Consider the following 14205-nt stretch of genomic DNA (forward strand, 5'->3'; position numbering starts at 1 on the left):
TGGGGGAAAAAAGAAGAAAGTATTAGTCTTTACAAAATAATTTGAATAATTAGTAGTAACAGTGGATTCAATTACTCCAAAAAATGCAGTAAACAAAAACATTCCCACGCTGGTAATTGGGGCTTCTATCTTTAACTAGTGCAAAATATCAGGGTGGTGAGCCTTTAGGTGCTGCTTAAGATTTGTGGTGTTTATTTCCGACAAGTTTTAATCCACAGTTATCGCCGTCTCCCCGGACACTGCGTTCAGTTTTCCTTTCAAATGTGTTATATTGAAAATAAGTCCATAGATCTTTTTTTGGTTTGCGTCCACCTAGCCCCATCGTGTAAGTCCAGCGTCTGCCATGGTCCATCTGTGAGTAAAGCACGTGTGTCAGACTCAAGGCCAGCGGGGAACATCCGGCCTGCCATATAATTTAAACGGCTTTATATGATTTCATATTGTTATTATTAATGGCCAGCAGGTAAATAGTGCTCCCCCCAAGTATACTACAAATCCTACAATGCACTGCAACAGCTGCCGCGCAGGCCAAGACCTGTGTGCTAATCTCTCTTCTGCATGGCCATTGACACATTGATCAGTGATGAGTGGATAAAAACAGCGATCAGCACTTTTTACACTGACATTTAAGCTGCCTGACCCCTTGTAATCTGCTTGACTGACAGATTACAAGCACAACAGGCAGACATGTCATGCATTTTGGATGACTGACGGAACATCCATTAACCCTTTCGCCTAGTTTCGTCTCGCCAACGAAAACTCACAGACGTTTCGTCATGTTTTAGTCATCAAAGAGCCATGTTTATCTCGTCATCGTCTCATTATCGTCATAAAAAAAAGGGTCATCAACTAAATAATTTCGTCACCGTCATCGTTAACGAAAACAACACTGTTTTGTAGACATGTATACTATCACATTATGGCTTAGGGAAGCTCTACTGCCTTAGAGACCCAAAATGTAAATATAATGTAATCACCAGCAAAAGTGTGCTGACTCTCAAGACAAAGTGCATGTCCCTGAACAGATGCACACCATCAGATGCAGCACTAACAACAGGACAGTTAAACATATGCCCACAAAGCACAGTCCAAGAATATATTTATATATTTAATTATTACCTAAGTTGGAAGGGTTCTAACTCTTTATTCGTTAACTTTGACTGTCATCCCAACCCTTTGAAAAGATGCTTGCGCATGCACGCCCAAATTCCTTGACTTTCAGTTAACTTTTGTTAAGTTTCAGTTCAATAGAGTATTTGGAGATTCTGCAACCACCTTTCCATTGATCTGTAGAGCACTGGTAAACAGCTTGAACAGCCAATAGATTTTTTTTCATTTACGTTTTGCTTCAAGTGGTGACAAAATGTCCGGGAACTCTGATTTGCTTGCGGCAGCGGACTATGTGGTGTTTGCTGTTGTTCTGCTCGTGTCTGCTGGTATTGGGTTTTATTATGCCTGGAAAAGCAGAAGCCATGGAACCTCCAGAGACTTTTTAACTGGGGGCCGAAAACTCAGTGCCCTGCCTGTCTCCCTGTCTCTGACTGCCAGCTTCATGTCATCGGTCACAGTGCTGTCCAACCCAGCTGAGGTAACACATCAGGACTGTCCTGGACTTAAACTCAGCCTAACTCAGCTTACTGAGCACAAAAACATTCATTCAGTGCTTAATTAATTTGTACATACTGCATAAAAATAGGTACGACTGTAATTCTTGTGCATTAGAGGACTGCTGAACTCAGCTAAATGCTTTAAATAAAAATGTATTTAAAGCTTGCTCGCTTGCATTCGGTAGCACAAAAGCTCATTCACTCGCAGCATCAGTGCTTCAAATGCACTCTAACAAGGTTCCACCTGTCTGACTTTGGCAGCTAGTAAAGAAACATTGTAGCCTGTATTATGTGTCTTTGTTCTTTATTTGTCACTGTTTTGTTACTTTGTGTTTCCATAAAAAAAAATCTTTGTAAATTTGACTGTAGGTGTATCACTATGGAGCCATATTTGGCTATCTTTGTATTACCTATGTAATAACGGTGGTGTTCATATCGGAGGTCTTTCTCCCAGTCTTCTACAGACTGGCCATCAACAGCACATATGAGGTAAGTATGGTTTTGTTTTCAGATTACAGAGGAAACAGCTGAAGAGTGTTTATCCTATTAGATGTTACTGGATTAATATACTGTATGTATGTAGTGTGCAGCTGCTGTGGCAGGTTACTGTGGGAGTTTATTTTAACCATATTATAAGTTGTTGGGTAGGCTACACTTGCCAATAAATGTATAAAAGTACTTGCAGGGGGGGGGGGGGGGGGGGGGGGCTAGAAGTGTGATAACTCTCACCCAGCACTGCAGAGGCTAGAACACCATGTTAGTTTAAGGTGTACTTGTGTATAACAAATGGGAGTCATTTAGCAATGAGTAACAATATGCACCTTTCTCTGTCTTGTCTCTGCCAAGTATCTGGAGCTGCGTTTCAACAGAGCAACCCGTCTGATGGGAACAATGATCTTCTGTATTAATGCAGTAAGAAGCCAATCATTCAGTCCTTACAGCACTTTGACTTCTGCAGATAAAACAACATTAGTGTCACCAGAGAGCCATTTTTTTTGTCAGTTCTGATCTCTTTGTGTCACAGTTGCTCTACACTGGACTTATAATTTATGCTCCAGCTCTTGCTTTGAACCAAGGTATGTTGGTTCAAGTTTACAGCACTCAGATTCATGAAGGATTCTTGCATGAAGCCTACTTTGAAGTTACCCAGTTAACAGGTTTCCTCTCTCTCTGCAGTGACTGGTATGAACCTGTGGGGTGGAATTATTTCAACAGCCATGCTTTGCACTCTTTATTGCACACTGGTTAGTAAAACATTACACACACTTGGGGACAACACACACCCGTGCATCACACTGTGAATCGGAAGTGTCCTCATCTAACATCACTGAGTTGCATGTACAGTAGAGATAAAATCAGAGTATTTACATTCTCCTAAAATTCATGAAGTCCCACCTAAATACCCTTAAACCAAAATATCTCTTCAAGTTAAAATCACCTCTGACTGAATTCTTGCTCTTGGATTATTTAATTCAAACTGACATAAAACCTGTTTTTATTTTAAAAGTTGGGCAGAACCATGTTTACCATGGCTGCACAATATGTTGCATTACCTCTTGTTTTTATACATTTGGAAACTTAGAAACCAGTTGCTGTAGTTTTCAAAATACAATGTTTCCCATTCATGTTTGATATGGGATTTTAGCTTTTCAACAGCTAGGGAGCTTCACCGTGATTCTTTTCATTTCAATTTTTCATGGCTAGACTCCAGGCAGGCTGGTTTAAACCCTTTGGAGCCATGCTGTTGGAATACATGCAGAATGTGGTTTGACTTGGTGCAGCTAAAACAAGCACGGTCTTCCTCGCTACAAAAGCTCTTCCTTTGACACCGATTTGTCTCGTTCTATGGTGTTTGTTACAGGGTGGCCTGAAAGCAGTGGTGTGGACAGATGCTGTCCAGGTAGGGTTCTCAATAAAAAAAATAAACAATGAAATGTGGAAATGGTATTATAGTACAACATTGCTGTTTGATTTGAGGACACAAATGTGAAACCTGTAGAATTGTCATCTGCCCTCCAAATTGTCATGGCACATGGCTGCCCATCCTGAGCCTGGTTTCTTACTGTTAAAAGGGAGTTTTTCCTTCCCACTGTCACCAAGTGTTTGCTCACAGGGAATCATCTGATATTTCTGGTTTTCACTCTAAGTATCAAGTGCCTTGAGTTGTCCTTTGTTGTGAATTGGCGGTATATAAATAAAACTGTACTGAAATCAGTTTTCAGTCTATTTTTATTTACACCACAATCATATTTCACCAATGTACTGAATCACTGCAGTATCCATGTAAATTAGGATCAATTTGGTCATTGGATCCAAAATCTGTCAAGATAGTTGTAGAATTTAGATCTGTCAACCAAACCAAACACGTCTCATTTTTCTCCTAGATTGGAATAATGTTTGCAGGCTACATGTCTGTTATAATCAAGTCTGTGATCTTAAAAGGAGGAATCTCCACCATCTTGTCAGATGCCCAAGAAGGAGGAAGAATCAACTTTATGGAGTGAGTGTGTGTGTGTGTGTGTGTGTGTGTGTGTGTGTGTGTGTGTGTGTGTGTGTGTGTGTGTGTGTGTGTGTGTGTGTGTGTGTGTGTGTGTTATACAGAAATCATCTTGTTTTTGTGTAATCCCAGCTTTGACATAAACCCTCTGAGAAGACACACTTTTTGGACTCTAGTCATTGGAGGAACATTTGGGTGGAGCTCCGTCTATGGGACCAACCAAGCTCAGGTTCAGCGATACAACTCCTGCAAGAGCGTGACAAATGCCAGACTGTGAGTCACTCAAAAGAATTTATCAATTAATGGATTAAACTTTGAACATGCTATGAAACTTTTCTTATTAACCCTTACAGTGTTTGGTAGTATATAGTTATGTTTTTCATACTGTCACAAACTTTCCATGTTAGCATATAGATGCTTCTTAAATGCATGCAAGTTGCACTGTGTGAGGATTCTGGAGCACCTGGTGGTGGATCCACCACCACTCTCATGGTCATCATTCTCAGTGGCAGTGGCGGGTGGGATATGGACCCAAATGCAGGAGTCATGAGACAGGATATAAATGCAAAAGGCAGATTTATTGAAGAATTTTTCATCAATAAATACAAAGCAAAGGCATCAGCCAAGCTGGAGTTAATAATCAAAAGCTAAGATAAGATAAGATAAGATAGTGTTTATTTGTCACATGCACAGTTATACACAGTACAATGCACAGCGAAATGTATTTTGTACCTGCAACCATATATACACACACATATAAATAAGAAGAATAAAAATAAAAAAAAAGTAATTCACACTATACACTATACTCTATATACTATACACTATACACACTTTTATAAATTATAATATTTACATTGTGCAATAATGGTCCAGTTAGGGCTCAGAGTTGAGCAGACGGATGGCTTATGGGTAAAAACTCTTCTTCAACCTTTCAGTCTTAGTCCTCAGGCAGCGGTAACGCCGGCCTGATGGGAGCAGGGAGAAGAGAGAGTGTCCGGGGTGGCTGGGCTGTTTTAGGATCTTCATGGCCCTCAGCCTGCACTGCTTGGTGTAAATGTCCTGCAGGTTGGGGAGGGTGGTTCTGATGGTCCGTTCAGCTGAACGAACCACCCTTTTTAGGGCCATGAAGTCCTGCTTGGTGCAGTTTCCCATCCAGGTGGTGATACTCCCACGCATGATGCTCTCGATGGTGCAGGTGTAAAAGTTCCTGAGCACCTTGAGTGGGAGCTTGAAGTCTCTCAGCCGCCTGAGGAGGTAGAGACGCTGTCTGGCCTTCTTCACAGTGATGTTTATGTGATGAGTCCAGGACAGGTCCTGTGAGATGGTCACTCCCAGGTATTTGAAAGTGTCCACTCTTTCCACCTCAGCACCACTGATGACAAGTGGATGGTAGTCCCTCTGCTGCTTCCTGCTGAAGTCCACGATCAGTTCCTTCGTTTTGCTGACGTTGAGCAGGAGGTGGTTCTCCTGGCACCAGTTCTCCAGGCGGGAGACCTCTCTCCTGTAGGCTGTCTCCTCATTGTGAGAGATTAGTCCCACAACAGCAGTGTCGTCAGCAAACTTGATGATGACGTTGGACTCTGACGTGGCCTCGCAGTCATGGGTGTACAGTGAGTACAGCAGAGGGCTGAGCACACAGCCTTGGGGGGATCCAGTGTTGAGGGTGAGGGAGGATGAGGTGAGGTGACCCACTCGTACCACCTGTGGTCTGCTGGTCAGGAAGCTGTGAACCCACCTGCACAGGGATGGGCCCAGGCCCAGGTCCAGCAGCTTAGAGACCAGCCTGGAGGGAACTATGGTGTTGAATGCTGAGCTGTAATCTACAAACAGCACTCTCACATAGTTCCCCTTACCAGTGTCTATGTGTGAAAGGGTCTTGTGGAGGAGGAAGGATATGGCGTCATCTGTGGATCTGTCTGGCCGGTATGCAAACTGTAGTGGGTCGAGGGTGGTGGGCAGTGAGGAGGTGATGAATGTCTTGATGAGTCTCTCAAAACACTTCATCACCACAGAGGTGAGTGCTATGGGCCTGAAGTCATTGGGGCTGCTGGGGTGTGGTTTCTTTGGGACAGGGACTATGATGGACTTTTTAAAGCAGGTGGGAATCACACACAGTTTCAGTGAGAGGTTGAATATCAGTGTAAACACAGGTGCCAGCTGGTCAGCGCAGGTCTTAAGGACACGTCCACTAATACCGTCTGGTCCAGCCGCTTTCCTGGTGTTTACACGTCTAAACGCCCTCCTCACGTCGCGCTCCGTCACAGTGAGTGTCTCCGCCCCTTCGGCCGGGAGCGCAGCGGGCTGTCGGCTTCCCGACTCAAAGCGCGCAAAGAAGATGTTGAGTTCATCAGCCAGAGAAGCGTCGGCACTCACCAGGTGTGTGTGTGGTGCTTTGTAGTCCGTGATGGTGCGTAGTCCCTGCCACAGTCCCCTGGGGTCAGACTGTTGTAGTTGCTGTTCCAGTCTGCGGCCGTAGCGATGTTTAGCCTCTTTCACCGCTCTGCGGACGTTGTATGATGCAACCTTGTAGTCCTCCATGTTCCCAGAGGCGAGGCCGGAGTTGTAGGCAACGGTGCGGGACCTCAGGGCGTCGCGGACAGATTTATCCACCCACGGCTTCTGGTTGGGAAAAGTCCTGATGGTCCTCCTAAGTGAAGTGTCTTCAACAACTTTCCCAATAAATCCCACAACAGTTTCCGTAAACTCCTCGATGTCTCCGCCCACGCTGCTGCGAAACATGTCCCAGTCGGTTGAATCCAACGCACCCTGCAGAGCGGCCTCTGTTTGATCAGACCACCGTGTCACTTCTCTCACAGCAGGGGGTTCCTGCCTGAGCCGTTGTTTGTATTTCGGCATGAGAAGGACAGAGGTGTGGTCAGACTTCCCAAAAGGCGGAAGAGGCTTTGCTTTGTAGCCATCTTTGAATGGAGAGTAGCAGTGGTCTAGGGTCCTCTCTCCTCTGGTGGGGCAGTCGATGTGTTGAATCAATTCCGGTATCAGCTTTTTCAAGTTTGCACTGTTAAAGTCCCCGGCTACGATGAGAGCCGCATCACGCTGGTTAGCCTGATAGGTGGAAATCGCCTCATGTAGCTCGGATAGTGCAGTGTTTGTGTCCGCCTGAGGTGGAATATAGACAGCGCTGAAGATGACCGAAGTGAACTCGCGGGGCAGGTAGTGGGGACGGCATTTCAGGGTTAGGAGCTCCAGGTTAGGTGAACATGATTGTTTCAGAAGGACAACATTCCTACTGTCACACCAGTTGTTATTAATCATTAGGCACACACCTCCTCCTCTTGATTATCCAGACTCACTCGTTCTGTCCGTGCGATGAACACTGAAGAACTCCGACGGCTGTACGGCGTGGTCCGGTATGAGGGGAGTCAGCCATGTCTCCGTGAGACAGATGATGTTGCAGTCCCTTATGTCCCTCTGAAACTGTATCCTGGCCCTGAGTTCGTCCAGCTTGTTATCCAGTGACTGGACATTAGCCAACAGGATGCTCGGCAGTGGCGTTTGGTGCGCTCTGCGCCTCAGCCTCTCTCTTACGCCGGCTCTTTTCCCTCGGGGCCTTGTCCGTGACCTGGTCCGTCCTTTGTTTGAGCTGGCCCACTGGAACCGCAGTATCTCCTGAGGCCAAGTCGGGTCGGGAGAAAAAGGTGTCAGAATACAGCCAGAGTGCTGTATTCTGATATTAAAAAGAGTCTGTCTGTCATACGTGATATGACACAGAGCAGGCGGAATTACAACAGAATTACGACAAGGAACTGAGGAAAGCTAAAGGCTTAAATACCCAAGGTAATGAGGCAAGGTGAGAAACATGGCAGAAACAAATCAGAGATAATGAAACAAGGGAAAGAAAACTCAATACAAGACACACAAGACAAGAGACTATCAAAATAAAGCAGGAAGTTCTTAACAACAGAGACGGACAGAGACTTAACAGGAAATACAGGGAAGGTGGGGATAAACTGGAAGTCCTTGAATCAAATAAGAAACCTTACAAACAGATATAAGATAAACCTGAGAGCACAAACATGGTGAAACCAAAAAGAAAACACCAGCAAAGAAACAAACTTAAAATACCATAAACAATAACCGCTTCACAAACCCAAAATAAATCATAACCCCACAATACTCAGAACTCTGGGTCAAAGACCCAGGGGCCACAACACTCACCCCATGAGGCAAGATCTTGCATTGAGCTCCAGACTGAGGGCGATCGGTGGTCATTTTATATTTCTTCCATTTCTGAATAACTGCACCAACAGTTGTTACTTTCTCATAAAGCTTCTTGCTGATGGTCTCCCCAACTGTATGTTTGCTTGTTTGCTATGCAACACTATTATACGAGTTTGCATGTGTATTTTTTCCAGTCATGATATTGTGTTTTTTCTCAGAGCTCTGTTCATCAATGCGTTAGGCCTTACTTGCACCCTAACATCATCAGTGCTTTCAGGATTATGTATTTACTCATTCTATAAGGACTGTGACCCATGGACAGCTGGACAAGTTTCTTCTCCTGATCAGGTATAAACATGAACAAAGAAACCACAGGACATACCAAGAGTTTTTATTTATGTGTTCTTTTTTGTGATCTTCAAAGAACTTGTATCTTCTCTCTTCACAGCTGTTGCCTTATTTGGTGATGGACATCTTGGCCGACCACCGAGGCCTTCCAGGACTTTTTTTTGCAGCAGTATATAGTGCCTCTCTGAGGTTCATACAATAGCATTTCTTATATTTCTTTCATTAGATCCCACTGATGCAAATAGCTTTTAAAGCTGTACAACATGTGAAATGTCAGGTAGTGTCCATCAAAGTAATCACGGTTCTTTTTTTTTTTAACTATCATTTCATCTCCAGCACAGTTTCTTCCTCAATCAGTGCACTGGCTGCAGTGACTGTAGAGGACCTGATCAAGCCATGCACTAACCTGTCTGAGAAAAAGCTTCTCCTAATCTCCAAAGGGCTGAGTAAATAACATGTTTCATATTGTGTGGTTTCAGTAGCTGCATGTTAGATTATTAGAATAATTTGAACACTAGTATGTGGATGTGGTTGGCAATCATTAAATATGTCAATTTGTGATGCATTGTTGATACAGGTTTATTTTTTGGAGTTGTATGCATTGCCATGGCTGGGCTGGCATCACTCATGGGACATATGATGCAGGTAGAGGGGATCTGTTAATAGACGGCTGTCAAGGATTTTGGGCAAACAAAACTAGGAACAGTGTTGTTGTTTACATTTATATGTTAGTTATATGCAGTACATTTTTCACCTCAATGAATGAGACCATTTTTGAAGTGTTCTTGAGGAAAAACTGCAGATGTCTCTTTAAACAGGCAGCGTCTGTCATCCTTGGCCTCTCTGGAGGTCCTTTACTTGGCCTGTTCAGTTTGGGTGTCCTCTGTCCATTTGCCAACTCCAAAGTAAGTCCATCAATATTTTTTCCTTATTTCCTTAAATTCACTGTCAGTCACTAAAACTTTAAGATCCATTGCACTGGAAATCATCAGCTTTCCTTTACAGAGGTCTGCTGTCAGACTGAAGATGATTTCAAAAAAATATTCGATAAGCAAAGTTATTAAGCCCCATAAAGGATGAGCTGTGTGAGACGGGCAAAGTAGGGCCTGAATGCATGAGGAGGAGGAGGAGGAGTAAACGCACAGCACCAGGCCCTGATATGATTTACACCCACTGGCTAAAGGAGCTAACTCCACTCCAGCTGGCAGCACAAATGAACACGTCAGGCATCATAACAGCTAAGATGAGCAGGCGTGTGGCTCAATACATGAGCATAGCCCAGGAAGGAATTGGCAGAACTACCAGGGGAGCAAAACACCAGCTACTGGTATATAGAACAGTCAACCGAGACTGTAAGACTAGACTGACCAACCTGTGAACTACCTGGATTGATTACAAGAAAGCCTGTGACTCGATGGCACACACATGAATACTGGAATGCCTAGACCTATACAAGATCAACAGGACCCTAAGAGCCTTCATCAAGAACTCAATGAGAATGTGGAGGCCAACTTCAAGCCAATTGCACATGTCACCATCAAGTGCGACATTTACCAAGGAGATCCTCTGTCCCCACTGCTGTTCTGCATAGGCCCAAGCCCACTCAGCCAGATCATACACAGGAATGGATACGGATACTGACTATGAAGTGGAGTAAACCTCCTGTACATGGATGACATTAAGCTGTATGCCAGGAGTGAACGAGATATCGATTCACTGATCCACACCACCAGGATCTACAGCAATGACACTGGAATGTCATTCGGACTGTAGAAGTGTAGTCGGATGGTAACAACAGAGGAAAGGTGGTCAGAACTGAGGGGATTGCACTACCAGAAGGTAACATTGCAGACATTGAGGACAACTACAAGTACCTTGGAATCCCACAGGCAAATGGGAATCAAGAAGTGGCCACTAGGAAAGCTGTAACCTCCAAGTACCTGCAGAGAGGAAGGCAAGTCCTTAAGAGTCAGCTGAATGGGAAGAACAAGATTCGGGCGATCAACATCTATGCCCTGCCACTTGTCAGATACCCTGCTGGGATAATACGCTGGCCAGCAGTCCTGCCATCTCTCTGTGGTGAAAAATAATCCAACTGATCCGGATCTTCTTGGTTCATTACTTTGCCATGCAGAACAATTACGTCTCCAAGATCTCATCCCTCTGAATCAGCTACAGATATACAGAGTCTGAATTTGAGTCTGTACCTTACTGGATGCCCATCATAAGCAGCCTTACCAAGGCCAGACAGCTGCCCAGACTTCCTGAATTGTAACTACAAGCCAGGTATCTCCAGGTCCAATTCGGAGAAATCCCAGTGTCAATAAGCCAAATATGTGTGTATTCCATTGACAATACAGCCAGGCACGTCATCTTCCACACCACACAGTAATCCATAACGTAGCCAGCTGGAATGTCAATTAATAAGAGGAATAGGGTTCTTCCCCCAGTCTCCTCATTATAAAAATTTGATCAAAAACAATGGCATTGAGAGACCAGCTGACCAGATCCATAATTATAAATTCCAGTTCGGAAGTTCACTATCCCGGAGATTTAATTGACTCAATGCTACTCTGATTAAAAAGTGTTCCTTTCATTTTTTTTCCCTCCAGGTGTTGCTGATGTTCCTGTTATTTTTCACCAAACAGATACAAAGTGAAGATAGTTAAAGTGTGCTCCTTCCTTCTATAAAGCCTGCTTGGTGTACACAGAGTGCTCGCTGATTGTTGTTTCACTACCTCAGTAAGGGAAACTCAGTTAAAAATATAAAAACACTTATGTGGTTAATAAGTTGAAATATTTATTCAAGCTAAAATACAATTAAATATGCCTAAACAAGACAGCAGCAGGAGAGACCTGTAACAAAAAGGAGGAGAAACCGTTATACAGGGTCCATCCTACTATAGTCCAAATTACAAGCCTCATACTGCGATTGTACAGACCACCATTAAGCATTAAACAGCCAGTACACCACCAGGGGAAATGATTCTGATCTACAAACGGTTGGGTCAATCTATAAAAGAAAGGAACAACACCAACAGCTGACCTAAACACACTTACTCCTTTTTCCACAAACCTGGGACCATCACTGCCATCTGCAACCAAGATGAGAGCAAAATGCCAGGAGAGACTGAAAAACAGGCCACAGGTGCTCCTTATAATCATAAGCACTACATAGGAGCAGAATAAATTCCATGAAGAATTCCTGACTACAGAGACATTGTAAATCTTAGCATGTCAGTAGTCATCAGATGTTCATTCAAAAACCTCTCAATCCTCTTTCAAAAATGTGTCTTAACATTCATATTTATCTGACAGTCATTTTTAATAGTAACAGAGTTTTAATATATTTTATGTAGCTCCTTATATTTGTCCACAGGGAGGTCTGTTGGGCCTCGTGGCAGGGTTGGCTGCATCCCTGTGCGTGACCATCGGAGCCCTGATATCCCCTTCCCCTCCTGAGATGACCCGACCTCTCTCACTGAGCACTGAGGGTTGTAACTTCACTTCTGGCAGCAGTCTCAACTGGACTACCGCACTGCCAACAGAACCAAGCCCATTAACCACAACCCCAGGACAGAACACTGATGATATGTAAGTGTGGTTGGGCCTGTCTTGAATGGGCCCAGCTCACAGTGGTGCTGCAGCCTCGTTGATGGGCACATTGAATACATTTCTCATATGTACAGATTCCTTTGAAGTCTTCAGAATGCTTCAGCAATATGATGTAATTACATTAACAAGAAAATTTGGCACAGGCTGATATGTACTAAATTCTCTCCCCTCCAGACGTTCACTTTACTGGCACACTCCATCCTACCTTTACTTCGTTGTCATTGGATGTTTAACATCTGTTATTGTTGGAGTCATTATCAGTCTCTTAACAGGTAAAAAAAATGATTTTGCCATTGGTTACCTGTATTACCTGTACAGAAATATGACCTCGTTGTCTAATTATTCCATAATGACATTTTTTTTGTTCTTCTGCTGATTATTTCAGGAGGTTTGAGGGAGACGGTGGACCCGAGGCTTACACTAATGAAAGAAGACACTCTTTCCTATCAGCTATTCAAACTTGTCAAAGACAGGGTACGTGCTGCAGGGAAAAGGCATCAAAAGCAACAGACTGATGACAGGTGCTGAATTCTGCTTTGTATTTTTCCTTCTTTAGGTCACGAGACGAACAGAGAAAGTTGATCGGTCAAAACAGGAGGATAAAGACACAAATCCTACTCATGTGAAATTCAACAACTCCGTCTGTGTTTCAGCTTTTTAACGGCCGATACAAAAGTTTTGTGATTCTTGAGCTGTATCGGCCGCAGCGATGCTCACATCCAGGACTGTGACCAGCTGGACTAATAAGAAATGACAACAAAGGAAATGAATATCAGCAAGACAATAATGCTTTAATTTAAATGCGATGATTGCACAAAATTGTATTTTATTTAGCACAGGTTAACTGAAAAATCTAGCAGCCATATTATAAACTTCGGGAATGTCTTACGGTTTACACAACTGGGATCAAATGTGTGTCTGAAGTTCATGTACCTGCCAGGAATACTGAAACAGGGACACAGTCTGTACAAATGGAAACACTTTAGGAGATGAACAGACTCCCATGAATAGAAATATGAATAGATTGATCATCAGCAAGTGTGAGCAACTCTGTAGAAGCAGATGTTTCTTCAGTTTGCAGGTCTGGATCATTCAGGTGTGTATTTTTTTAACCCTTTTATTTATTGATATTTAATATTACAAAACAAATAAATAATAATAGTACAGTTGACATAAGACTTACATTAAACAATATAATCCCCAAAGAAAGTAAATATAAATAATAAAATGGAAAGCAAATACATAACACATGTAACGAGGAAAAAAAAAGAAAAACAGCATTTAGCATCATTTCCTACTTAATTTCCTTCATAATGTCTCAGAAACTCGGTCAGTGGTGACCATATTTCTTCAAAATGTACCCCCTTTCCTCTGACAATATAAGTGAGCCGTTCCAGTACAATATTGGATGCCATTTCCTTCCAGTACAAAGATATTAATCACCTGGCCTGGATATATAGCCGACACACATATTTTTGCCTCAGCAGGTGCATTTGTTGCAACAATCTTAGACAAAGTTTGCATGACTGATTTCCCAAGTCCCACACACAGTCAAAGAGAGTACCCTTTCCATTTAAACGTTTACTACAGTTATCTGGGATCTTAGGAGATCAGTGATTCAGTTTGGCCACAGTTCTCATCAACCAGTTATATTGGAGGAGTTTCATTCTTGTACTAATTGATTGCTTTTCGGCTTTTAAACATGCAGTTTCCCATTCCAGCTCCTGTATCTCCTCTTGGATAATCAGATCTCCATCCATCCAGCGTATCAATGGTAGATTCCTTATCGTGTGTTAATAAAGCTGCATAGAATAAACAAATACAGCCTCTCCTCATCTGACCCACTTATCAGAAAGAGTCATTTTAGTGAGCTCGGTCCACTCTGTCATCTTCATAGAATAAAAAGTTGACATAAAATATATAATTTCTTTTATACACACACACACATATATATAT

The 14205-nt window shown here is 43.0% G+C and overlaps 1 protein-coding gene across 1 annotated transcript; it reads left to right on the forward strand.

Annotated features, from left to right (window-relative positions):
- Positions 1–1363: 1363 nt before the first annotated feature.
- Positions 1364–14098, forward strand: LOC115773339 (sodium-coupled monocarboxylate transporter 1-like). The gene is made up of 17 exons (XM_030720014.1): positions 1364–1588; positions 1977–2096; positions 2454–2519; positions 2632–2683; positions 2784–2851; positions 3469–3507; positions 3992–4107; positions 4237–4377; positions 8505–8634; positions 8735–8823; positions 8971–9080; positions 9212–9279; positions 9453–9539; positions 12014–12228; positions 12424–12521; positions 12635–12723; positions 12806–14098. Exons 1-17 carry the CDS (start codon positions 1364–1366, stop codon positions 12908–12910), a joined length of 1818 nt encoding a protein of 605 aa, XP_030575874.1. The 3' UTR covers positions 12911–14098.
- The last annotated feature ends 107 nt before the right edge of the window (positions 14099–14205 follow it).

This window comes from Archocentrus centrarchus, chromosome 23 (assembly GCF_007364275.1).
Source record: "Archocentrus centrarchus isolate MPI-CPG fArcCen1 chromosome 23, fArcCen1, whole genome shotgun sequence".
NCBI classification, from domain to species: Eukaryota; Metazoa; Chordata; class Actinopteri; order Cichliformes; family Cichlidae; genus Archocentrus; species Archocentrus centrarchus.

Coding starts and splice junctions, on each gene's coding strand:
- LOC115773339 (XM_030720014.1), top strand. CDS start 1,364: ATGTCCGGGAACTCTGATTTGCTTGCGGCAGCGGACTATGTGGTGTTT. Junction 2,684..2,783: donor AGCTCTTGCTTTGAACCAAG/GTATGTTGGTTC, acceptor CTCTCTCTGCAG/TGACTGGTATGAACCTGTGG. Junction 9,280..9,452: donor TCATGGGACATATGATGCAG/GTAGAGGGGATC, acceptor CTCTTTAAACAG/GCAGCGTCTGTCATCCTTGG.